The sequence below is a fragment of the Talpa occidentalis genome, unplaced genomic scaffold (assembly GCF_014898055.3).
Source record: "Talpa occidentalis isolate TD23 unplaced genomic scaffold, MPIMG_talOcc4v2.1 talOcc4.2, whole genome shotgun sequence".
NCBI lineage: Eukaryota > Metazoa > Chordata > Mammalia > Eulipotyphla > Talpidae > Talpa > Talpa occidentalis.
In genome coordinates this window covers 105,011,160-105,038,642 of record NW_023602073.1, presented here as the reverse complement: position 1 = coordinate 105,038,642, position 27,483 = coordinate 105,011,160, and the positions used below count along the sequence as shown (strand labels likewise).

At 35.4% G+C, this 27,483-nt stretch overlaps 1 protein-coding gene across 6 annotated transcripts in view; it reads right to left on the bottom strand.

Moving 5' to 3' along the window:
* Positions 1-27,483, bottom strand: part of GRIK2 (glutamate ionotropic receptor kainate type subunit 2) — a 587,451-nt gene that overhangs the window by 311,336 nt on the left and 248,632 nt on the right. For all 6 annotated transcript variants that reach the window (XM_054699057.1, XM_054699052.1, XM_054699054.1 and 3 more), the window contains 3 exons: positions 10,307-10,488; positions 4,951-5,004; positions 1,485-1,658 (listed from right to left, as the gene is read on the bottom strand). In XM_054699057.1, coding sequence (XP_054555032.1) covers positions 1,485-1,658; positions 4,951-5,004; positions 10,307-10,488 — 410 coding nt within the window. The remainder of the gene's footprint in view (positions 1-1,484; positions 1,659-4,950; positions 5,005-10,306; positions 10,489-27,483) is intronic.

The following is a 27,483-nucleotide window of genomic DNA, read 5'->3' as shown; positions in this document are numbered from 1 at the left end:
TTTTAACTCTGTACATACTTCAGAAGAAAATTATCTTTATTTTGTAAAGTTATTTAAGTAATTCCAACCAATAAAGCTTTTTAAATACATCTTATGTCAAGATCAATATAATGAAACTAGTCAACCATGTTTTTTTTATGCCAAAAAGTAAAATTTCCTTCATATTGGCTCTTTGAAAAATTAATGTGGTTATAAGACATTTCTAAATTGTAGTAGGTTTTTTTTTCTCACTAAAAGCAAACAAATCTTATTTTTCCACTAGAAAGGTTTCTTGAGGATGTTCATGATTTCTTCACTTTATTAAGATACTTAATTTATATTACTAAATTTTCTTTTCAGGGAAATATCATCTGTCCCTTATCTTGCTAACATTAAGAACATACATTGAAACTTTTAATGAAAAATTACAGTCATAATAGAAAAAGATTTTCCACACACAAGGATAGAAGATGTTTATACTTTTAAAGATTTCAGTTAGACTGACACACAAAAAAAGATGGTAATGACATAGGAAATATAAATATTGTCAAAGTCCTATACTATATCCTAAACTTTAGCAGTAATTTGATCTATAAGAAAATAGATTTAATGAGATACCAAGCATTTATAATTTGCTTAAATAGCACAGTACAAACCTACCAGTCCTATAAGGTAGTTACTAGTTACATGTGGCTATTGAGCATTTGAACTATCAATAATATATAGTGTCAAATACACCCAAATTTCCAAAGACTTAGTAGAGAAAGAATGCAAATATTTCAGTAATAAATTTATATTGATTACCTGCTTAAATAATAGTATTTATGATACAGCTGGTTTAAAAAATTAATATTACTGACTTTTAACTGCTTTGTGTATATTTTTAACATTGCTATTAAAATACTTTATGTATGTACCTTGTGTGAGATTTTCATTAGCAGCAGTGGTATAAATGACTACATAAAAATGCACCCTTCTTTTATAGTTTATATGAAAATTCAGTTTCTAGGCTTAAAGTAGGACATGAAAATGACAAATTTCTGATTATTAGTAAGTCTTGAACCTTAAAGAATGCATAAACTGAGGGGAATTTTTTTGTGTGATGTAAGTCATCCATATGACATCAGATATCAGGAACAAACATGACGAATGACAATCACATATTAATGGTTAGGGACAGAAGTATAACTCTTGAGTTAATGTATCCTTTTCTATCTCTAATTCATTACATACAGTACTAATTAAGTTTTGGGAAAAAAAAACCTACATTGTAGTATTCAAATTATATTGATAGTTGTAATGCTTTTTGAGATAACTGCATAAAAGTATAAACTTGCCATGTAAAATTGATTTATAAAATCCTTAATAGAATTATTTGCAATATTAGCTCATATCATGCCTACAATGTCAAACAATTAAACCACATTTTGGAGCCAGAGAACTTAATAATTTATGTAATATTTTTTAAGAAACACACAAACTGATCTTTAAATGGGTATTCATACCGTCATAAATCCATCCAGCAAACCTGAATCAGGCTTCGGAGGTGCTTGCAATCGTTCCATTGACCACTTTTCAATGATGGAGGAGACCTGGGTATTTTCTGTATTTAATATCCTGAATCCTGTCATATTAACACCACTGTATCGATAGGGTTCTACATCAAGAGCAAAGAGATCCTGAAAGACAGATTTCTTTGTGTTATTACCCACATGGTATAAGTATATTTACAGCATCTGTAATAGTCACTTACTTTTGCTTCCTAAGGATAGTTAGAACCATTGTGTCTCAAGTGATATTAAACATCGTTAAGTCATCAAAATTCAAATAGATTGTCCTTTGCTATGCAAAATAAACCCTGTACATTAACATGTATATGTATCAAATTCTGATTCCACCACTGGAACAAAAAGCTTGTCTACAACCTACCCTAAAGATGTGCCTAAGTCTCCTTCTCCATGTGAAAGAAAGCTCGCCCTTGATTTCTTTTTTCATTACTATTTACTTTAAACTGACTAGGTTTTCTATGTCTTGCTTCCTTAACTGTTCATTGCTATTCTTTCAATTTTACTTTACTTTTTTAACAAGTCATGAAATATGGCTTCTAGGGAATGAAAACTATATAAAATCCTAGGAAAAAAAGTTAAGATGGGCCTTTGGATTTCAAAATCCTCGCAGTTCCTTAGTCAACATTGTCAGAAGGAACCCTTTAGATTCTGATTATTCCTTCCAGTCTATATAATTGAACATTCTTGCTTTGTCTTTCAGTTTTCCCAGGAGATAGGAAGCCAAAGCAGTCAGGGGAATTGGATATCATCATGAGAACATATAGCATTTGGCACTTTGACCTCATTCAAACTGGTATTAGCTTATCCTCAGATTTTATAGACAGCAGTAAGAACCAGGGAAATATTACTACCATTGGTTCAGTGTACAGCTTGTCTTATACTCACACAGCTCCACAGGCTCTATAAAACTAATATAATTCAGTGGGGGAACAGTTGAGATTGTCCTGAATTGTGCTCTGTGATGTGAAAACTATAAGGTTTTTATTTTTCAGAGTTTACAATCTAGCCAGAGACTGATTGGTTGTTTTTTAGTGGTAAATAAATAATGTGATACAGTATAAACTAAGGGGTAAAGGTGTAGAAGCGATAAGTGTAAGGAGTTGGAAACAAGATAGGTGACTTATTTTTAAGTCAGAAACATCTTCATAGAGCAGTTGGATCTTAGCTGCTGTTAAAGAATAAAAATGCCTTTGATAGGAAAGAAGAGCCCATTCAAAGCATCAGTAGAGACACCAAAACTAGAAAGCATAAAGCAAGTTCATAAGATCGATCAAGATCAGTTTGGTTAAGAAAAAAAATTCATGAAAGAATAATAGCAAAATAAAATAGGAAAGTCAGGTTAGAATCAAACTAAAAAATAAGAGTTCAATTACGGGCTAATGAGTTCAATGTATTCTAAAGTATTTTTTTTTTCCTTACCATTCTTGATGTTCTTAAATTCTTGTGATCATGATGAAACTAAGTTGCAATAGGATTGAAGTAAAATTTTGCTATTGAATAAAGGCTCCTACTAACTCGCTGTATGCCTACCACTAAATTCCATAGAGGCTGCAAAAAGTCATTTGGTGGAAAGCGATACAGAGTTACAACAAAGTCAGTCTTGGTATTTACCAACAAAATACAACCTACTTCACAAAGAATCTCTTTGGAGTTTATTACAGAAAGCCATTGTGTTTAACTAAATTGTAGTAATTTGATCTGGTAGCTTCAAGAATCCTAGAAGCAAGAACACCAATTGGAAGACTTTTGAGTGAACAGAAAGAGAGAGCATTGGTTAGAGTGGTTATTATGAGAATGGAGAAGAGGAATCCAAGAGACATTATAAAGAAAAATCAATAGAATTTTGTTGGTGATACAGGAATTAAAGGTAATGGAAGTTTTAAAGGAAATAAGGGTCAATTTAGAAGATGCACATCAAAGCTTAAATAATTCAAAATTATTTCAATGTCCAAGCCATTAGAATTGTTCCACATAGTAAAAAAAAGAGTATTATAGATAGAACAAACATATAGATCTCATCTGAACAACAATTATTGGAGCTATAAATACATACCAGTTCTTAAGAAAAATAATTTAAGAAAAAATAGAAAATTGGATGTGGTAGGAGAGGTACCATATCCTGGCCATATCCTGGCCCCTCTTAACATGTTTTCACCTTGGTTTAGATATTAGGAACTACTAGGGAGTAGAACTGAATGGCCAAGTAAAGCTCTATAATTGGAAAGCAGGTGGGTTCTGGGGTTTTGTTGCTCCTCCTGGCTTTGAATTGCATATAGGGACTTACAGGGACTTGGAAGGTGACACATGGAGGAGAAACATGTAGAGACACTTGAAAGAGACACATGGGGATGAGAGAAATGTGGAAAGGCTGTGCGGTGGACACAATGGCAGCTGTTATCTTTATTGATACTATGTTTTTGCTTTTATTGTCCCAGACTTGCCTGGTGCCTTTCGCCCCTTTCTAATGTTCCTCTGCCAGAAAGCAAGCTTTCAGGCCTCAGTGGCCCCACTGTGGGCCATCCTTGTTTGACTCTGCATTTGCCCATGAGGGGATGGGTAATTTTGGATGTTTTATTTGGAAACATTTATTATAAATGTCCTCTGTTCTCCTACCTATGCTGCTTTCTTTGTCTTTATGAGGCAGATGCAGGACCCTGGTTTGGAATATGCACCCCTTAATAGTTTGGAGCCCATGGGTGCCACTCAGTCATGTACTAAAAGATGAGTTCCAAACTTGAAAACACTTTCATATTTGGGGAATGGGCAGGAAATAATTAGTGAACGAGACACAGAGCTGTTTCACAGATGAAGGAAACCAAAATAATATATTAGTAAATAACAGGACTAAGTGTAAAAAGGCTTGAATAAAGGGTGATGTCAGGTTTTTATGTATATTCTGGAAAAATTGTTTGGTGGGTTTGTGAAGACAAAAGATGTAAGGTAACATTCAATTTTCTAATTGTAAATTAAATCATATTATCTTTATTTGCCTAAATACAGGCAAAAATTAGAAAACCTATTAAAAGAGCAACTTATTAAACTTAAATTCTGTGAAGTGAAAAGAACTAACAACATAAGAATTTGTGCTTTTATAAAACATTGATTTCCCAGCAAACTAATCTTAAAATCCATTATGTTCTGGAAGTCCTCTAGAGCAATATAAAAATAAGAGATAAAATTTTGAATTGATATCTGAAATAATATTGTCTGAAAATCATCAGCTTCCCACCAAGATATTAGTTTTCTGTAATAATTTCTCCTTGGTTTTATCAAAATAAAATAAAGTATAACTACAAAAATGTCACTCATTATATTACTTCTGCCTACTCAAAAACCCATTTCCATGTTGAAAAATCAAAATAATATAATTAAAATATTATCTTTGTTTTAGTAAAATACTCACCAAAGTGGTAAAGATATAATGATAGTATTCTGTCATCATTCCCATAGCTAATGCCTAAGAAGTAAAAAAAGAAAAAGAAAAAATAAAATTAATATTAACATTAATATTGAAGTACACATTATATGAAAAACATTTATCAATAAGACAAGTGAGAACAAAATAGTAGGATGTGATGAGGAATCATCCTATAATATTCAGATTGCATTAAAATTGGGTCACACTAAATCTTTCCTCCATATTTAAAGAAGATTAGTGGTTACTGAAGGAATTTTGAATCAATTCTCTTGATAAAAAAAAGTTATTAGTTGAATGTTTGCAATTGTAAAGCTTATGGCTTTACATATTAAAGGAGGCATTAAATTTGTCACAATACCTGAAATTAGCACAACTTAGTTCATTATGTTTGTAATATCTCCACTCCAAATACTCTAATGAGAAATATCATTTTATTTTGATGAACAATATTACTCTATTAGGAAAAACAGTGCTGAAAAGTACAAAGCAACACGCAATTTTCTTGAAACTTTTGAAACATTTCATTAGCATTAATGAAGTCAATATAAATTACTACTGCTATTTAAAAAATACAGGTGACAAAATGTTTTTTAATTTTTATTAACAGTCCTACTGCAAATGACTCTTTTATTTAACATTTTTATAGTCTTCCTCAATCATAAATTATTAATTTTAAAATAAAAACATTTGGATTAAAACATCTGATCATAGGAAGTATTGATTTCCGCTATCAAATTACAGAATTCCTTTGAAATAGCTGTAAATCAATAAACAATTTTAAGTGATGATTATAGAAAAATGATGTATTTTAGAGTTGAGTGAAATTCTTAATAGGAAACAATGCTCTGATGAAATTTGCATCTTAAGCAAAAAAAGAAATGAAAATTTCTCTTATTAAATGAAATTTTAGAAGGTTATCTTGGCAGAAAGCATTTATTGCTCTTGATTGATAGGTACCAAATTTTTCCCAACTCTAGAACCATTTAATGGCAGGTTAGGATTATCATTGCTGATTTATTTTACATTAGCAACTTAAGAATTGAAAGAATAGTGATTCAAATGTATAAATGGTAATGACTCTTATTTAATCCTTAAAATGCTTAGATACTATTATAAGCACAATGAACATTTTAAATAATTTAAATTTTATTAAAAATCTTATAAAGTAGGTTCTATTATTAGAGTTATTTTACAGGTTAAGAAGGCAAAATATAAGAAAGATGAATAAATTAGCTAACAAATGGAGACAATGAGTAAACATGAGCTCCACGTCTCTAACATTTGGAGACTGGACATAGACCATAATTTACCTCATTTTACAAAATGATTTAATTTGTATCCCCAAAGATGTAGATCCATTTTAGGATCTATGCATTCTAAACATTTTTTTTTTTCCTTTTGATAATTGGAAAACCTGAGTATATTTCAACAGTATTTGAAATTGTGTTTTGGAGGCAGGGGTAGACAGGAGGAATTCCTTTTGACATGGGCATTCTGCACCAATTACATTTCCTTTTCATCAACTGAAAAAAAGAAATCTGTAACAGATAATTGAGGACTGTTTGTGCTTTCTGTGCACCTAGCAAGACATAAAAATTATAATTAAAAGGTTGAAAAGTTCTTTGTTTTAATCCCACCAGAAATTACTAATTAATCTTTCAAGAAAGTGTTCCTAGCTATTCATTTTTGTTAGTGCTGTTTATTTATTTATTCATTTATTTATTTATTTTTTAAGATTTATTTATTTATTTATTCATTTATACAAGAACCGGGGTACAGGCCAGATGCGTGGGAGGGTGAGGGGATTCACCAGAGACAGAGCGGGGAACAGAACAGGCAGACTGACGAAATTCACTGCTGAGGGAGCAGCAGGTGAGACAGGAGAGGTCTGCCGTGCCATGTGGTACCCTCGCCAACCTGCTGGGATCACTGGGATCCGAACCGGCGCTAGAGAGGGTGTGGACAGCTTCACAGCGCGGCGCTCAACCGCCTGTGCCACCAGGGGAGGCCTTGTTAATGCTGTTTATAGTCTAAGCTTTAATAAGAAAAAAATGAATTTCTTCTATTTAGATGAAATGTTGTAGTCATAAATAATTCTTGTTTTCAAATGACTTGAATGCACATTTCAAGTCACAATAGAGAGAATAAAATTAATATCTTATTTTTAAATAACATAAGAGTGGCCACAAAAGAAAACTGTTTGAGTAATATTATCCCTCCAGGAAATAAATACCACAAATTAATTTATCCAAAATCATAATATTATTAGAAATCCCCAACATGGAATATTGTTAAGATCAATGGGATCTTATCTAGTTAACACTGCACTTATCTAGCCATGTAATTTACAACCAATTGATCCTTCAGGTTGTATGCAGAAGCTATACTGCTCAAGGCTGACAAATGAAGGGATGGGCTATATATAAAGTTGTTAAAATTTAATTGAATTTTGGTTCTTGCTGCTACGGGAGTTTATTTGTACATGTTTTATATTTTTCCAGGTTTGCTATTTTGATTTCACACTTTTTGAACTAGACTTTCAAGTCACTGATTACCATTTATTCTTTGTGATAGAATATTCTAAGAGACTTTACTGTTGAGCATCTCAGCCCTGTCACAGGAAATTCTCTGGCATATCTGAGTGAAGAATTCCTTTGTTATGAATGCATGTATGTCGATTAGTATACTCAGTTTGCCTCAGAGGAAATTGAGGTAGACCCAAGCTTTTAAAATTTTCATGCAGAAAAATATCAAACTCACTGTTGCTCAACATTCAGTAAAAGTTCAGTCAGTTTAAGTGAGTAAATTAGGCAAACACATAAGGTTAATTAGGGAAGTCTATCCTTTTTCCTGCTTACTTCTAATTCTTTGGATTAAGTAAAACTCCCTGAAAGTCTATCTGTATCTGCTTTCCAATTCTTGTACCACTTCTTTGGAATTCCAACATTAGCAAGTCTTTAAGAGTCTGAGAAAAATTCCCTGTACTATAAAAAGAGTCCTATTAAATATACTACTGCATTTACTGGAAGGACATTATTTGCTTTCTTCTCGACTTGGTTTCCAGAATACCAGTTTCAAATGTGTTTTTTTTCCCCACATTTTTATTGTCCAATTTTATAGGCAAATGCATCTGAGACCAGATAAATATTATTTTATATATCTTCTGTGGGTATTACAAAGATCTAAAAACAGGTATTCTGTGTAATAATGTCACTTAGACTTCATCTTAACTTTCATATTCTCCTTTTACCTTTGTTCTGAGTTTGATCTGGTAGTCCTAAAATTATGTAATTTTCTGATATATTTAAATATTATCTTCATTTTGCTTTCATTTTGAAAGCAGAGTAGGTTACACATAAAAAGACAAATATAAAATAATAGCTAGATCAACAGAAGGCAGAATGAATTCTATTATCAATGATGATAGGTACTCATACCTGTCAGATAGCAAAATAGGTCAGTTTGTTACTCTAGAGACAAGACAACTGGTCATTTACATACTTGTTGGAAGCCAAGAGAAAGCAGACAAATCATAGCGTGCTACTTACTTCAGGCATTAAAGAAAGTTTTCCTTTCCAAGTCTGTGTATGCTAAATGTGATCAAGAATTGTCTTGGTATTATATGAATTATTCTTTACTCAAGATTTCAGTGCTTACTTTATTGTATCATTTTATTCATAACCAAAATCACACAAAAACAATCCTCATATGCTTTATTACCCAAATATAACACTAGAGCAATTTTCCAAATCCAATTAAATATTTTACTGTAGTGAAACTAACACTGGACAAACATCTGCTTAATAAACTAATCATGCTTTAACAGGCATTTATTGCTGGTAGTTACATTTTATGCAATATAATTTGACATATGAATTGGCATAACTCTCCAGTAGAGATATTTTATCCTATACATGAGAGGTTTTAAGATAGTTGACTAATTCCCAAGTACTGTGGTGTCAATATGTATAAGAATTTAAAATGTGAAGCCCAAAGCCTCCAGTTTAAATCCAAGCTCTATTACATAGTTTCAATATAACCTTATTACTGGTCATTTAACCCCAACATCAGTGCTCTAATCTGTAAGACATGAGCTAATAATAGTTACTATTTTCCAGTGTGCTGTTAGATCTGAAAAGGTGTTAAGTAACATTAGGCAGTTTTGCTACAAAGAATTATTTCATTAGACTGATTTAGTATTATCTTTATATATAGGTTAAACTTATTCTAGACTGAATACTTCTTTTTAAAGATTTATTTATTTATGCATACAAGAACTGGGGTACAGGCCAGAGGTGCTGAGAGGATTCACCAGAGACAGAGTGGGGAACAGAGCAGGCGGATCTACTAAAATACATGCTGAGGGGAGCAGCAGGCAAGACTGGAGAGGTCTGCTGTGCCATGTGTGTAGCTCCGTAGCCAGGGATTGGAACTCAGGCTGCAGTGACTACTGATAGCTTCATAGTGCTGCGACTTAATCCCTTGAGCCACCACGGAGGTCCTAGACTGAATATCTCTTATGAGGTGGATATGAGTGACCCTTCCTTGCTGCTAGACATTGATCAAATCACCTACCTTTCATAAGATTCAGTTATTTTGTAAAGTGGAGATAGTTCTTACTTTATTTGGCTGTGGTAATAATGAAAAAAAAAAACACACATCAAATATCTAAGGAAACTAACTCACAATAGAGGCCAATTAAATAGAATTTTTTTTCTCTTTTTCCTATTAATTGATTGCAATGGTTCAGTGGCTCAATCATTGACTCTTAGTTTTTTCCTTCATTTTAGTACAAAATAGAAATACTTATCTTAATTAATATTCAATTAATAAATCATATTTTAGCCATTTGAAAATAAGTTCATAACTTCAAACAAACTGCATTGAAGATCATCAATATTACCATTCTTTTGTTTTGAGACATTTAAAAACAATTTGGAGACTTTTAAATCAGAAAATTACACCAAGATGGCTTCCCTGGTGGCTCAAGAGTTAAAGACACAGAGCTATCAAGCTATCGCCAGCCACTAAAGCACAAGAGTTCCAATCCAGGCCAGCCAGTGAGCTGTGACCCACATGGAGCAGCAGACCTCTCCTGTCTTGTCCGCTGCTCCCTTCAGCAGTATATTTCAGTAGATCTGCCTTGTCTGCTCCCCACTCTGTCTCTGGTGAATCCTCTCATCCCCTCAACCCAAACCTCTAGCCTAGACCCCACTGCTTGTATGCATAAATAATTCTTGAAAAAAAATTAATAGTAACACTTTGATTAAAAAAACAACAACAAACTTTAAAATGCAATTTTTTAAAAAAAAACTAAGAATTTAAGTAATTTAAAGATTACCTGTTTCAAAATACCTGCTGCCATTTCATGGCTACAGTCAAAAATTACGTGGAACTCCTTGCCTCTTTTCATTTCTTTTAGTAAGGGTTTTGCATCCTTTGTATCAGCAGGTAACTGACGGATTTTAAGTCGAAGATTATACCTTGATGGAGCTTTGATGAGCTCTTGCAAACGAATGAGACCTTTAATGAAACAGAGGAAAAAAAAGATGTTAGAGAAAAAGCAAAGTGAAAGAAAGAACATAAAACAAACTCATTTTCGTGCCTGATTTTCTTGATCTTGTAGATGTGCATTTCACGGTGTCATCATTGAAACCCCAGTTTCACTTTTAAGTTTTTCCTTTAATTGAGGCAACATTGGTTTATAACACTGTATATGATTCAGAGGCACAGGTCACATCTCTTCAGAAGTTGCACCACCACAGCACCCATAGTCTTTCACCATCGCCCATTGTGCCTATTTCAGAACTCCTGATATCCAGGGTTTTTTTTTTTTTTCCCCAAATGGTTAAAAGTGTAACTTTTCAAATTCTTTAAACTGCTTTTCTAAGTTATGAAAGAGATACATGACTCTCCATCCACATCTCAATTCCACCCCTAGTAGACTGTAACTATTAGTGACCTGACATATTATTCTTCCACATTCATTCTGCATATTTCTATACGTAGGTTGAGTTTGGTTTATATTTGACATAAATAGTAATTTTGTGACAATGCATCGTGGATCATTGCAAGCCAAGTTATTGTTCTAACTTGTTCTGAATTAACATCATGTGTTAGAATGGACATAATTTATGTAATTATCCTCTATTGTTGGAAACTGTGGTTATCTCCTACCAGACAAGTAATGGTCTAGTCATTTGGTATATATGTAAGGCAAAACAACTTTCCTTAGGGAAATAGACTCTCACTAACCTGAATCACAATTGAATTACTTTAGGAAATAACACTTTCTTTTGTGTTGTTTTCTAGATACATTAGCTTCAGAAATAAATATAATCACAGATATTCTGTTGCTTTCCTTGGAAAAAGGAATAAAAATAGATCTTATTATGACTAAAAATCTACTGTATACTAAAAATCCTGATATTTAGAAAAATGTAATTTTGGGGATGTTCCCCACTCAATTTTTAAATAAAAAACAGACACCACTGTGTATTTAGTGCTACATATACTTTACTATGCAGTAGTTAATACAGTTAGTGCCATGACTGATTTTCAGTATTTTCATGCTGTACAATGTAAAAAGTATGCAAATTACCTGTGTAGTGTTTTTCTATTTTAAAATATTGTTTCATTACATTAAACTAAAAGCTTCAGCACAGTGAAAGCAACTATCATAAAAACAAAAGATACCTTACCAAATGGGAGAAAATATTGATACATCATACATCTGACAAAGGGTCAATATCCAATATCAAACAAAGAACTCATACAACTCAACAATAAAGAAACAAATAATCCAATCAAGAAATAGCAAGATCTAAATATCTAAATAGACACTGCTCTAAAGAAGACAAAAGATGGCCAATGGGCATGAAAAATACTTGTTGGAGACCCCTAAAGCTTGTAGTACTAAGACAAGGAAAACATCAAAGTCATGGCTAAAAAACTGATCAGCTCAGGTCGGAGGACTGGCCTGTGTACAGATGGGGATATTGTTTCTTGTGTCTGTGAAGCTATGTCTAGGGGACAAATGGTAGTAACACTTTTTAATTTTTTTATAAATAAATAAAGAGTATAATTGCAGTAAGGCAGTGTCTCCCAAACTTTGGAAGTATAACAGTAATCTGTGAAGGTGGTTACAATCTAAACACCTAAATCATAATCTTTAGGGTAGGACTCATGCAGGTGTATTTTTAACAAATTCCAGGAGATTTTTCTGAGTGAGGTCTACTTTCCCAAGATTGGTCTGATTAATATGAGAGACCCTATGAACTACCTTGTTATAGGAATAGGATAGGACACAAAAGTAATATGATAGGGTAATATAGTAACTAGTAGTGAAAGATAATAAAATAATTCAACAAATATTTTTCAATTTCATTAGGGAGGGTGAGTCAGAAAATTATAATTAAAATGAACCATGGGCATAAGAGAAAACCAAAAAAATGACACTAGCATTTATTTACATATGACACAAATGTTTACTAAGGTCAGGCACTGTTCTAAACATTGGGGATATAATGAAGATAAAAGACAAAGTTCCTGCCAAAGCATGCTAAAAATGTACAGTGGAGCAAAGGTTATTAAGAAAACAATTATAAATGAAAAGCTACAAATTATATGTTGGTGGAGAGAGTACAGATTGTTGAGGAAGCATGTCACAGGGTCCTCTAACTCAGAATGTGAGTGCTCAGGGAAATTATCCTAAAGGAGGTTACATCTATGTTGACACTTGACTAAAAAGACAAAGAGCAGAAGGAATAAATTGACAATAACAAAAAAGCAGTTTTTATACTATCCTTGAGATAAAAGAGCCTAGGCAATGACAAGATGCAAGGAAAAAGTTGTGACAAATATAATATGAAAAGAGGGCATGGAACTCCTTAAGAGGGGCTAGTAAGTTACATTTTTTTAATTTTTTAAATTTAATTTTATATATTTTTTTACATCATTTTTTCATTTTTGCACGATGTATGCATTTTCATCTTGGTTATAGTCCCCATCAAATTCCCACCCCTCTTGTTTTGATCCTACTCCCCCCACCCTGTTGCGACTATGGTTTATAGTTGCTTATTGATTTTGATTTTTAATTTATTATAATTAGTTTTTTTCCTGGTCCCTTATTTAGGTTTTCTAAACTCTTGCTATGAATGAGACCATCCGGTATTTTTCTTTTTCTTTCTGGCTTATTTCGCTGAGCATGATCCCTTCCAGCTCCATCCATGTTACTGCAAATTGCATGCGTTTATCTTTTTTTGATTGTTCAGTAATAGTTCATTGTGTATATGTATCACATCTTCTTGATCCAGTCATCATTTCTGGGCATTTGGGTTGTTTTCATAGCTTACCTATTGTAAATAGTGCTTCTATAAGTTACTTTAGAGAAAAAGGAGTGACCCACTTGGAATTTGCATTTCAAAATCACTAAGATCCTCAGTATGGAGAACGGATCAGAAAAGCTGAAACTGAAGGAAGGAAGAGCTAGAAGGCAGTCGTAATTTTGCAGGTTTTGAAAGGAAAGTTGTGTGTTCAGGCAAGAGAACAGGAAGAGAAGAAGTGGACGTAGTAAAGAGAGACTTTTTGAAGAAGGGCAAGACAATGATGTAGAAGACTGAGTCAGGGAAGTTTCTCAGATTTCTAGCGTGGGCATCTGATGAGGGAGGGTATTTCCAGAGTATGAAATCATGGGAGGATCAAGTTAGTGGAAGATTCAATATGAGTGGAATGATCAGCCATGACTAGAGTTGTTGGTAGATAAAGAAATATTAAACACTTTAAGAAAGGGTTTATTCAATTTACACTCAAGATCACTGCCAGCCCCGAAAAGGACAATTTCAATAGGAATGTAGCAGTAGGTTGTTGTGCGGTTAGTAGGAGTGGGAGGTAAAAAATAGATCCCCTCAGAACCATTTTTCATTTATTTCCACGATGTACTTTAGTACCCATACTAATCAGATCTAATCCTCTGATAGAAAATTACCATCTCCTTCTTAACCCATCATTAGATCTTTAACTCAGTTGCAGATTCACAGGACACCATAGTTGACATATATATTAGATGGTAGTCTTGTGTAGATCTGTAGTTCTCAAAGTGTGGTCTACAGTTTCCTGTACCTTTCAGAAGGGCTCCTAAGGTCCAACTATATTCATAATATCAATACTATGAGGCTATTTCATTTATTTTATTCTATCACACATGTGCAGTAGAATGTTCAAGATGCTATAACACCTGTGCTATCACAGTGATTGAATGAGGAAGCAGTTATGAAAATAAGGTATCTCCCATTAGGCCAAACATTAAGGAGACTTATGAGAACGCAAAATAACCTCACACTTTTAACTAATTTTTTTGTTTTGGAAAATATAGATATTTATCATTAAAATATGCTAATTCTGAAATAGATAATGGACTTATTGATATTAAATGAACTAATGTTTTAAAGTATTATTACAAATATAATATGTAAATATAACAAAATTACAAATCATTTAGAATCCCAGACAATTATTATGACTATAAAGAGGTATGAGAACTAAAATTGAATTATCTTTAAATCTTTTTCTAACTCAAAATTTCTATGATTCTCATAAAATTATATACAAATGCAAATCAAACTGCATTTATAAACTGCCAATTTTAGCTGCCTGAAGAAAAGAAAGCTACCCTTGACATGCTTACCTCAGAAGACTTTGTGCAAGTCAAATATAAACTAGGGGAATTAAATTTATCATAGGCAGAGACAGATTGGCTGTTGGCTTTGAATCTCAGTTCAAAAACCTATGACTTACGTCATTTTGTACAGGTATTATATCTCTTAGCTTTGCTTTATTTTCTCTTTTCTAAATAGGATAAAGCCATCTATATATTAATATATAACACAACAATAAAGAACCTGTTAGATGGTAATGTTAGGTGGTAACATGGGAAGAATATAATTATTTTAAAAGACATGTTGGTTACTAAATCTGTTCTTAGAACTTATTTTAATACTGATTTAAACTGAAAATCTCACAACCCCCAAATTTTAATCAAACTTTTAAGAGATTAAGTCATTATCACTGGAAAAGGACAAATGAAGCTAGAGATTAGCCCAGCAAGCCCAGCAGTTTGAACTGAAAAAGTTCAGCTGATTAAAAAATAAAATAAAAATTTACTAAAGGATAAAACCCACAAACAGTATTTGTAGAGTTTATCCTAAGTATAAATACTGCCAAGTATTTTCAAGTCTTTTAAGAGCTCATGTGTATAGTTCATTGAGCCATCAGGTATAATAAATATTTGCTTATTCTCTTTACAGGTATATATCCCTGCTGGCATTAATGTAACAGATTTCAGTTTGCCAGCTTCCCTCAGGAATAATATTGAAGAGCTAAAAAAAAATAAAAAAAAATAAAAACACTGCTGCAGGAGGAGCTATCATCTTCTGCATGAGATTATAAGTGAATTGTCCTCATCCAGTCACTGAACATAGATTTGCTGTGTCTACCATGCGAAAGGCATTGTTTCATGCAGAAATAGAGATTGGAATAATACTATTTATTCAAGCATGAGATACAGCTTGACTGGTGTTACTGACCCCCACCCCATCCTATTATTCTCTACAAATTTTTTTCTGTAGTGATTTCACATTCAGTTTTTGGAATAAAAATGGTTCAGCATGTCTATCAGTTAGAAGAAATATGGAGAGTTCTTTAACTACTGAAAGTAGGATAAACATTTAACAACTCTCACTTTCCATCATTTCTTATACCAGGTGCTTACATAGTCCTCTCTTGGCTTCTAAGCCCTCATTGCTCTATTCTACACCTTTATTCAATAATTCCATTCTAGATATTTGGCTTTCTGCATTATCTGACATTTAGATACAAACCTCTGTCACATTTTAGAAGAATGAGTGGTAAAATTACAAAATGGAAGATGAATTCAAGACATTCAAAGAATGGATATATACTATCCAATTTATATTGGCGATTTGATGGTATCCCTACAATTTAATTTATGTGGAGAAGTTTTTTATCCAAAGGAAATGGTCTTTACACTTCAGGAATGCTTTTTAATTACAACACTGGTGAGGCATTTTCCTCTATTGATCTCTATTGGTCTTCCTACCTCCCTCGATGTCCCTTTGCAACATGGGTTCTAAAAATGCCAGTTTCATCTGAGTTTCCTAATCAAATAAAAGTAAGACTTTCAAAATAATTGGGATGGTTTCATGTAGTCCAGTCCTTTGGTCCTTAGTAAAAATGGAAAAATAAAATGACACACCTATTAGGTGAAATAAAAGATTAATATCTATTTTGTTGAAAATGCAGCCAATAACAATTTCCAAACAACAATTTTCTGAGATATAGTTTACTTTAACAAATTTGGCACCCGTTTAAGTTATTTAATGAAAGAGTAAATTATAACTCCTTAAAACAGTCTTTTAATTAAAATGCCCCCTTTTACCCTAATGTAATTAGTGGATGTAATGATAATAAAAAAGAAACAATCTGCACAGATGGGACCTGAAAATCTTCTAACAAAGAAGAACACCACATTGCAATTATCCCTTTATTTTGGTAGATGAGTAACATTCTATTCCCTCTAATTCCTTCACTGAGAGTACATTTTTGTTTAACCGTTTTTTACTTTCAATTATTTTAGCAGTAGCTGGAATCAAGGTTTATCTTAAGCATACAGAAAATAGAGGTCTGAGCTGCTCTTTTTATAAGTTGTCATCAATTTAGCTTTTAAGGAGAATCCAGAAGGAGCCATTTATGCACACTCCAGCTGGCACTTTCTTCCAAAGAGATCAATCACACCACCTCTCCATGGGCAGACCCAAGCCTCTCTGAGCTCCCAGAAGGGAGTCCCAGGTTTCCTCCCATAACCATGTATCCATTTCAGCTGCCACACAAACTAAAGCTTTGCCACCTGGCTTACTCATCAGGTCAATTTATCATTTTAGTTAATGTGCTTTTCTTGCAGCCAGACTCCCCCCAACCCCAAAATGCATTGTATAATAAACTGCACAAAAATGATTTCTCAACAATCCACACTTCTTCATCACCCATTTTTTTAGTTGAGAAAAGATAATTCATTGAGGGGCCAAAGTATAATTTTCAAACAGCTATTTTTCTTCTAATGCTTCATTTATACTACAGAAATATTTCAAAGAAAACTAAGTAGAATATGTATACCAGTTTTGAACTTTGAATTGTATGTCAATGCTATAAATGTAGAGAAGGAAGCTAGTCACAATAAAACTAAAGCTAATCTGACCACTTTTAGACCCGTTTTAGGGGGAACAGATTCTATGTTCAAATTTTTTCAAGACTTTCTCTCTTCTAGGGATGGATTCCTCAGCACAGGGAAAACAGAAAATAAAGAAAATTGGGGTATAGAAAGAGAACTAAGAAGAGAAAGGGAAGATGAGAGGAAACTTCCCAAGTACTTTTCATCTTAGAGGAAGGAAAGAAAGTTACATACAGTAAAATTAGAGAATTGGTCTCCCTGAAAAATCTTCAACTCATAACACTAACTTTAGAAAGTTAGTGCCTTCTTTTTGAAATGTGTTATATTTTTGAAGTGCGATAGAGCCTAAGACATTCAAAACTCAAAAAATATAAAAGAACTTTAGCATAATATATTAAAAACCAGTGGCAAATGAGTTTCAGTTTACATGCCAGAGTCCACTGCTTGTCAGTGTTAGTGAGCTGAAGCCCTGTACTAAGAATGCTGTTGAGACCAGGTCTGTTTTCATGGACCTGGCTGGATATGCGGTTAGACCCTGGGTAGAGGGGTAGCATTGTTTATCCCTGTATAATACTCCTGATGTTTTAGTGTCATCAAATTCTATCCATGATATTTTTTTATTGATAACAACAGCCTATGTTTTAGAATGAATAATAACACAATGCAGGCCGTACATTCTAGGCACCAGTTTTTCTAGTGAAGCTAGGAGCCATATGAGCTAACACTGAATTATGATGCACTCAAATAAGTTCAAAGAGAAATTCTGACATTCAGAGCCTCCTGAAAAACATTTTTAAAAGTGTAAAAATGTATAGCCTGAGCAACTCGTTAATTTTCTAAAATTTTTCCTCTTTACAAACACACCCAACTCCTGAAAACTTACTTTAACATATAATACACACATATATATGTGTGGACACTTGTGCATGCACATACCAGCACACTTGTACATGCACACATATACTATCCCTTCACTTCTACATCCCTGGGAAATCTAATTTATTTTTGTACCTCCTCTACCCTATTCCCAGAAAAATCTGGTCATGATGTTTTTGCTCTCTCTGCTCTGCCCTCAAGTGTAAAGTCCACACCAGAAATGTTCAAAACAGTGATCTAGCAAAGCAGAAACCTACTCAGAAGACCTAAGTAGGAAAGTCACAAACTGGTAATACTAGAATCACCAGTCATTCAGTCATGGGGAAAGGCTGAAACCCATAGACCACTCTCAAATGTTTCATCACGATGCCAAGCGCTGAACACTGTAGTGGCATGGCAATCTCCAGCAGGCAGAAATTGGGATGAAACTCTACCTTATGAACTTTAGCATAATAATGACTATAACCAAAGGTACTCAAATTTTCTAGACTTTATTTTTCTTATCTATACAATGTTAAAATAATAAGAAAAATCAAATGACCTAATGCACATGAAAGACTTACTACTGTGCTTGGTACTTATTAATTCTCTTGCTGGTTTCTGGTAACTACTTCTCCCTCAGAACCCAGAGATGGCGGGTATATGTGTGCCTCAACAGATCCTATTTGCTCCCCAAACCCTGCCTGCAATCTTGTGAGTGGTTTCTATCAAAATTTGCAATAATCTAAGTGAACTCTGCCTCTTGCTAGGACCCTAAATAACACTTCATCTATATGCTGATGACTCCAAAATTTATATCTCTTGCCAGATAACTTCCCTGAACTCTTATACTGCTAAGTTCACTTTCCTAATTGAAAATTGTGTAGTAAAGAATTAGCTGTACTTAAGAGAGGTTTGGCTTTTGCTATCAACTCCTGGTAGGTGGTGATCTGTGTGCTTTTGGAATGTTCTGCTTGATGAAAGTGTCTGCTTATTGGAAGCCTTCTGTTGCACAGGACAGCCTAATAATGTGACTTATGGTAAGGACACTGGGTTCTGTGGTATCAGCTCAACCTCTGGAAGGGCTAAAGACTATATATAGTGCAGTCAAGAGCATGGTGAGTCATATCTACATAATTAATCCCAATAAAATTTCTGGACGCTAAGGGTCAGGTGAGCTTTCCTGCAATGTTCTATGCATATTGCCACTCATTGTTACCTGAAAAAATTAACACTGCCCAAATGTCCACTGGGAGACAACAAGAAACTGTGAGTATAGACCTCTTGAGCTCTGCCTCACATGCATCTTCTCTTGGCTGATATAAATACGTACCCTTTTATTATACTAATATGTAATGTAATAGTGAATATAAACACTTTCAGTCATTCTGTGAGTTGTTCCAGGGAATTTTCAAACTTCAGGACGAAATTGCAGTTGATACAGAAGTGAAGGTGGGGGTCTCCCTGGTGGCGTACAGGCTAAATCTCAGCACTATCACTGTTAGGGCCTTAGTTCGATCCCCGGCCAAGGAGCTCACCCACATGTGGAGCAGCAGATCTCCCCTGTCTCACACACTACCCCCCTTAGCAGTGTACTTCAGTAGATCCACCCGTATCTCTAGCGAATCCTTTCACCCACACCACCCCCACCTCTGGGGCCTACATCCAAGCTCTTCTCTGCATAAATAAAATAAATAAATCCTCCTTAAAAAAAAAAAAAAAGTGAGGGTGTTCTTAGCGAACTCGGAACTTTGCAGCTGATGTCAGAAGTGAGGGTGCTCGGGCCTCCCCGGTGGCACAACGGTTGAGCGCTGGGTTGCGAAGCTGCCCGCGGCCTCAGCGGCGCCGGTTCGATCCCCGGCTGCTCCCCGGCCACCAGAGGAGGGTCCCACATGGCGCGCAGACCTCTCCTGCCGCCCGCTGCTCCCCTCAGCAGTGTGCTTCAGTCCTTCTGCCTGCTCTGCTCCCTGCTCTGGCTCTGATGAATTCTCTCACCCTCCCGCGCTTCTGACTGTACCCAGTGCATATATAAACAAAACAAACAAACAAAACAAAAAACAGAAGTGAGGGTGCTCTTGGGAGCTCCTGGATAATGCAATATCTCTACTTTGATGTATAGCAGATACTACATAGCACTACAAAACTGTCTCTCCATGTCTTCAGTTTCTAAACCTATTCTTCTCTCAGTTGTCTCTATATAGGATAATGGCCACTCTTGCCATTCCAGTTGCTCAGAATAAAATTCTTGGTATTTTCTTTGATTCTTTTTCTTTATAGCACATCTTACATGCAACTTATCAGAAAAAAATATCATTCTCCATTCAAAATATACATAGAAAGCCACCAATGCTTACTACTTCCAACACACTAAGTTGATCTAGTATGATGTTTCAAATGGATCATTGTAAAAGCCTCTTCTCTCACATTGCCCATGCATAGTTGTATATCTAGTAGCATGTCACAGCTTTGGGGCTTATTCATAAGTCGTGTGAGTATATTTCTCTGCTCCCTTTTAAGATTTGAAGAAGGGAGGAACATGCAGAACTGTTTTAGTGCAGGCCCGGATACCAGAAGAACAATTAGGTAGAACCACATGCAGCAGCTGTTGAAATATGGAGTCCTTCAGTTTGACTCAGTACACAGGGAATTCCAAGCATGGGGAACTTTATAACAGTGGATTGTGGGCCTCCCCCCGTGGTGCAGAGGGTTGAGTGCTGCATTGTGAAGCTGTCCTCAGCCTCTGCAGTGCTGGTTCGATTCTCAGCTGGCCAGGGAGAAACCCACATGGTGCAACAGACCTCTCCTGCCTCGCCCGCTGCTCCCCTCAGCAGTGTCTTTGGTCCATCTGCCTGTTCTGCTCCCCAATCTGTCTCTGGTAAATTCTCTCACCCGCCCATGCCTCTGACCTGTACCCCAGTTCTTGTATAAATAATTAGGAAAAAAAAAACAATGGATTGTGATTCTCTAGCCAAGTTGAGGGAGACATTATGCTTCTAGACAATCCATCAAAATAAAGTTGTTCCAAAAATAGTACAGAGAGAAGAAAGCAGTCTTACTAGGTAGACTCTCAAGGATATAACCAGAATCTTGAATTCAGAATAGGGGAAATAAGAGACTGCTGGAACTCCTACCATATGCTTGACACTGGATGCAAGCTGCAACCCTAGCTCCACACTATCCACGGGGGCTCCTACCTGGTCACAACCTGCCTCAGAAAATAGACTGAAATAACACATTTCCTGTAGTATAAATGTTATCCCAGGAAGGCAAGGCTGTCAACCTAACTAAAACTTCTCAAGTCAATATTAAAACATGTTGTCGCTGTTTTTTTCTCTCCCTGTTATGAGAAAAAGCAATTATGCCATTATTAGAAAGCTAATAGTGCTCCTGACCATGTCAAGGCTAAAACCTTTGGGCCTTTAATGCCTTGGGTCTAAATTCCCTGTGCTCTAAGGTCCATTTTCTAGTCAGAATGTTTCCATTTGTGAGAAGCCAGTAGAATTAATGTTGCATTTTCTTCTTCTTTGCTTACTGCCATTAAAATTTGCTTGTGTTCTTTCATGAAAAAAATAAGCACACTAGTGACTAATTTCCAATCGAGGCGCCGTAAGTACTATGCTCACTGGGGCCACCACAGTTAAGGTAAGTGACTTTGTCCTGGGGTGACCCAATCATAGATTCATCCTATCATCTTTTTTTCTTTTGTCCAATTCACAAGGCTGCTGAATGTGCATCTATACCTGGTGTAATGAGATAGAGCAGGTAAAAACCTGCTAAACAGTTTAATGAAAAGACGCTTATAACTGTCAGTATTCTTTTGGTAATACACGTAGACCTAATTCATACTACACTAAAAAAAATGGAACTCAATGCCTCTCATCACTAAAAATAAACTCTAGGCAAGGTTGGAGGCTAGGATTCTTTCTTTTTTTTTTTTATAGAGGCATGTTTTTATTTATTTATTTATTTGTTTGTTTGTTTGCTTGTTTATACATGCACTGGGTACAGTCAGAAGCGCGGGAGGGTGAGAGAATTCACCAGAGCCAGAGCGGAGAGCAGAGCAGGCAGAAGGACCGAGGTACACTGCTGAGGGGAGCAGCGGGCGGCAGGAGAGGTCTGCGCGCCATGTGGGACCCTCCTCCGGTGGCCGGGGAGCAGCCGGGGATCGAACCGGCGCTGCAGAGGCCACGGGCAGCTTCGCAACCCAGCGCTCAACCGCTGCGCCACCGGGGAGGCCCTAGGATTCTTTCTTTAATTCTCAGTTCCCTCTTCCTCCTGTGTTGCCTTCACATTTCCATTATGCCTGAACATTTTTCACTTGATGGCACAAATGATAACAGAATATCAAATGCTTAGAGACTTTCCTCAAAAATTCTGTCAAAATCCTAGGGACTCTGGTTGGCCCAGATCAGAGTTAATTGGTGGGAGAGGAAGGGTTGAAGTTAGAAGCACCCACGGGTTGTAAGGAAAGCAAGCCTTATCAGCAACATAGAGACTAAGGTGATTCCCTCACAGGGATCATGAGCAAACACACAAACAAGCACCATCCAGAAGTGCACCACAGAATTATTTTCAAAATTCTCTAAACAGGATGACTGCCCTTCAGTTTGTGATCAGAGTTTTGATAATACTTTGATTACATAGTTTTTTTAAAAGTAAAGTCAAGCTTATTATATATTTTTTTTTAAATCAAACTGGAGCCTTTTAAGGGATATATATGTAAGTGAGTCATAGTGAAACCAAGACAACAAGCATAAGTCAGAAGAGTGCTGGGTAAATCAGTTCTATACCGTCCTTCTCATACTTCATAGCACTTTCATCCTTTATCATAGACATTCCACGCTCTGCTGTCCTGGCAAAGTTACTGACTCACCCCCAGTGGGACCAGCACATCTCATTGTTCACTTCTAATGACCATAGTGCTGGTTCCTCTGTCTCCAAACACCCCTGTTCAGATGTACACCTGTCCTTCCCTCACTCTAACTGCCCTCTCAGCTTGCGATAAACCAACATTGCTCTCCAGATAGTGGCTTATTAGGTAGCCTGCTGTTGTTTAATCCCCACTTGTGTCTAGGTCAGTGCAATGAGGAAGCAGCAAATGATCCTTCACAGCTCTTATTTGGCTCTATCCCAGGATGCTGCTGTTTGCAGTATTATCTTGCAACTTAATACATCAAATATGATTTAAAGTTGACACTGATGAAACAGCTTAAGAACCTTCATGAGGTAGACCCATGATTAACAATAATAATCAGAGCTACTATATGCTGGTGGGAATGCCAAATAAAATACGACTCTTCAGGAGCTCAGGTCTTATGTTATCTTTTGTCCCAGAAAAAAAATGCCATTAACCTCCAATGACTTCAGCAATTGTGCTCACTGAGCATGCATCTAATCTTGTGAATGGTTGAAAGTTGTGAATGAATTAGGAATACATGACAGCACATGTTAGTGCTTTGAATTGGGAATGCTGAAGTGAAATACAAAAATATAAATAGTAAATGTCATCTATGAGATTATAGGATACTGGGGAATCAAATATACAAATCATTCTTCTAGAATAATGTATCTCTAAAGCATAATGGAAGTAGTCAGCACAGAATGCCTAAGGATGGGCAACCATTTGGCAGAAAGTAAAGGATAATTGGCTATTGAAGGAAGAAGAAACTGCATATATGAGGGTATGGAAGTGCAAAAAATTTTGTGTTATTTGCTTAGTGTTGGAAAGTCAAGAATAAACCATGACATGGCAGGATGTGAGACTGGGCCAGTTATGAAGGGCATCATATTAGATTGTTTCTTTTTGTTGTTGTTGAAGTAACATGGCATTATAACATTATATAAGTCTCAGGCCTCCCTGGTGGTACAGGGGTTATGTCTGCACGCTATCAAGCTATCACCAGCCACTGCAGCATGAGTTCTATCCCCAGCCAGGGAGCTAACCCACATGGCACAGCAGACCTCTCCAGTCTCGCTGGCTGCTCCCCTCAGCAGTGCATTTCAGATCTGCCTATTCTGCTCCCCACTTTGTCTCTGGTGATTCCTCTCATACCCCTCTGCCCCAACACCTCTGGCTTAGACCCCTGTTCTTATATGCATAAATACATAAAAAAATAAAACCTTAGAAGAAAACATTATATAAGTTTCAGGTACACAGCATTCAAAATCACCATGTGCATATACTACATCAGTGATCGTTGGAGTCAGGAGTATTTAACAAACAATTCAGGTTGGATTAGCAGAAGGGAGAATTGATTTAAAAAATTCAGGTGGTTTCATGAAATCCAGGTGTGGGAATTCAATTATTCCTTAGACACAGAAATAAGTAGCAACAGTGCTATTAAGAAGATCAGTATCTTTCTCTTCTGTTCTCTTTTGTGTATTTGCTTCATTCTTATCTTTCTAAACAGACCAGCTTCTTTCCTTGACAGTTCACACAGGAGACATGTCCATCCTTCAGTTTCACTCCTGAGTTTACTTATCATAGGTCCAGCAGTTGGCAGAGACCAGCTAATCTCCTTTCATCCCAATATCAAATTTTTGGAGAGAAAATATAATTAGCTCAACTGTGTTAACCCTTCAACTGAGGCCAGGGGTAGAGACCTACTTAATAAACATTAGCTTGGACTCCACCTCTGAGGGTTGAAGAAACTAGAGGGCTTGGGAAGTTAAGTATACTTCCCCTGTCCTCTATGGGAAATTAAGGAGAGTGATATAAACATTTAAAGATCACTTTGATAGCATTTCTACATATGGATTTATGAGTGCTAAGCTAGGGAATATTTAAAATAATGTACAATATTACCATACAGGAGGTTGTCTTGTTTTAGCCTCCATCACCATAAGGGAGATAATAGTAGAAGGGCTTCTGCCTAGTCTTGATTTGTCTAATGTCTTACTATATATCTATTTGCATTATCTATTATTATTTTTCTGGAAACAACTTTTTATAAGGAAGAATTGTCACCCAATTTAACTACACCCTTCACTGAGGCAATGGACATTGAATTTTTGAATTTTCACTTTTGCTTGAAAGACATTTCTGAAACATATGCCACATTGCTAACATAACAGACCCACGTTAATCAAGATCATGATAGTGACATATAACACCAGAAATCCAACATTCTAATTTATAAAGAGAAATGTATCTGTCAAAGACATGGTAATATGGGTGCTGTATGTCCACTGCATTCTCAAATTATGAGAAAACATACCACCATCTGAAGGTTGCTGAATTTTAGTTTGGAATCTGAACAAAAGGACTTGGTCCAATGAATGTAATAATTGTATATAGCATTTATTGAAGGTTTGTGTTTTATTCATAAATACACTGGGAAGAAGTAGTATTTATTAGCACTGATTTTCAGATAAGGTAAAAACACCGATCTCTGTTAATATGTCCAATTCCCATAGATTTTGAAGTCACAAGTATTTAAGAAACAAGATTCAAACCCAAGAAGTCTTTCTCCAAACCCAACACTCAATCTTTGCATCCAAGTGCAGTAAGGCTCATCTTATTGGCAGTGAATCAGCTAAGAATTTATTTTCCTTGAACAATTTTTTGGTATGTCATCTGTGATTCCCTGTGCCACTTTGTTTTTAAGAATCTCAAATATTTAATCAATCCTCTTTCAGATGGACATATCCATTCGTTGTTTAAGTTGGTACGTTCAGAAAGGATTTAATCAAATTTTGAAAGATTCTGTCTTTTAAGGGAGCACTGCAACCTTTCATTCTCACTCATTAATTCTGATTTCACAGTTATTTCTTAGAGAACAACCTAATTGCTAGATATTTCCAGAGTACTTTGCTCAAAGCTCAGACAGTGACAACGGCACCCATAGAGTGCATTGAATTGTATTTCAGTTTGTTGTATTCACCCATCATGAATTTGGGCAGTAAAACTATCCTACTTATTACCTACTTGTTATGCAAACAAAAACCTGTCATTGTATTCAAACATAATTCTTTGTTTTTTAAAAGATTTATTCATTTATGCATACAAGAACTGGGGTACAGGTTAGAGGTGTGGGAGATGAGAGGATTCACCAGAGATGGAGTGGGGAACAGAACAGGCAAATTGACTGAAATACACTGCTGAGGGGAGCAGTGGGCAAGTCAGGAGAGGTCTACTGCACCTCATGGGTCACCTCCCTGGCCAGCACAACTTGTGCTGCAGTGGCTGCAGATAACTTCATAGTGCTTCCTCTTAACTCCTTGTGCCACCAGGGAGGAACTCAAACATAATTCTTAATTTAAAATTTCTATTTCAGGGCCTCCCTATTGGCCTAGGGGTTAAAGTCCCAGAGCTATCAAGCTATAGCCAGCCACTGAGGCATGAGTTTGATCCCCAGCCAGGTTGCTAACTCACAGAATATAGCAAACCTCTCCTGTTTCACCCGCTGCTCCCCTCAGCAGTGTATTTCAGTGGATCTGCCTGCTTTGCTCCCCAATCTGTCTCTGGTGAATCCTCTTGCCCTCCCCCCAATCTCTGGTCTACATCCCAGTTCTTCTATACAAAAATAAATAAAATAAAAATCTAACAATAAAGGAATAATTCTTTGAAAAAATAAAATAAGATTTCTATTCCAAACTTTAGAGTTTAAACTTTTATATTTTCTTTCATTTTTATATTGCATATTTTTCTCCTTTCCTTCTGATTATCATTTTCCATTTCTATTGCTTTTCAAATCCTTTCCATTTTCTCATAAATCAAATGAGAAAGTTTCAGCCTTAATACAATGAAGGAGGAATGATTCTCTATTAAAGCCTCTCAAACAATAAGCTGATGCATTGCATAGCTTTCTCATAACTGATGTTAAGCAGTAGTCCTTACTTGTCATTCAGTGTGACAGTCTAGTAAGCACCCCACCCTCAACATACACATTTGGATATTTAAAATCATTCTTTGTTCCTGCTCCTTATCAGTATGATGCTATCTTATCAACTCTACCAATAGTTCCTGTTATTGTGTATCTATGGCTCACTGAGATTCATTCGAAACACAAAAAAGTAAGTTAAAAAATTCATAAATTGTTTTTGTTCTTTCACAACTCAGTATTTTTGAAAATGATATTTGATAATATTTATGACCACTTTTATGTACAAAATTTGTGTTTTATTAATTCTTAACAAAAATTCTGAAAGGTATTTTTTCCTCTTTATACAGAAAAACAAGGCACAGGGATTTGAGCCAATTGAGAAATGGCTTAAATACAGTAAGTGGCAGAACAGGAATTTGCACTCACTGGTTCAGCTATATTTTTCTCTTGAGTCATTGAGTTTAGAACAGGAGGTAAAATGAGCTCAATTAGGTTGAGTTGTCCTTTTCTTTTTTGCCAAAACTGTCAAAATACCTTGATAATGATTTGCCTTAAGAAGAATATTTAGCCATTTTAGTGATAGGTGTAGTGTGC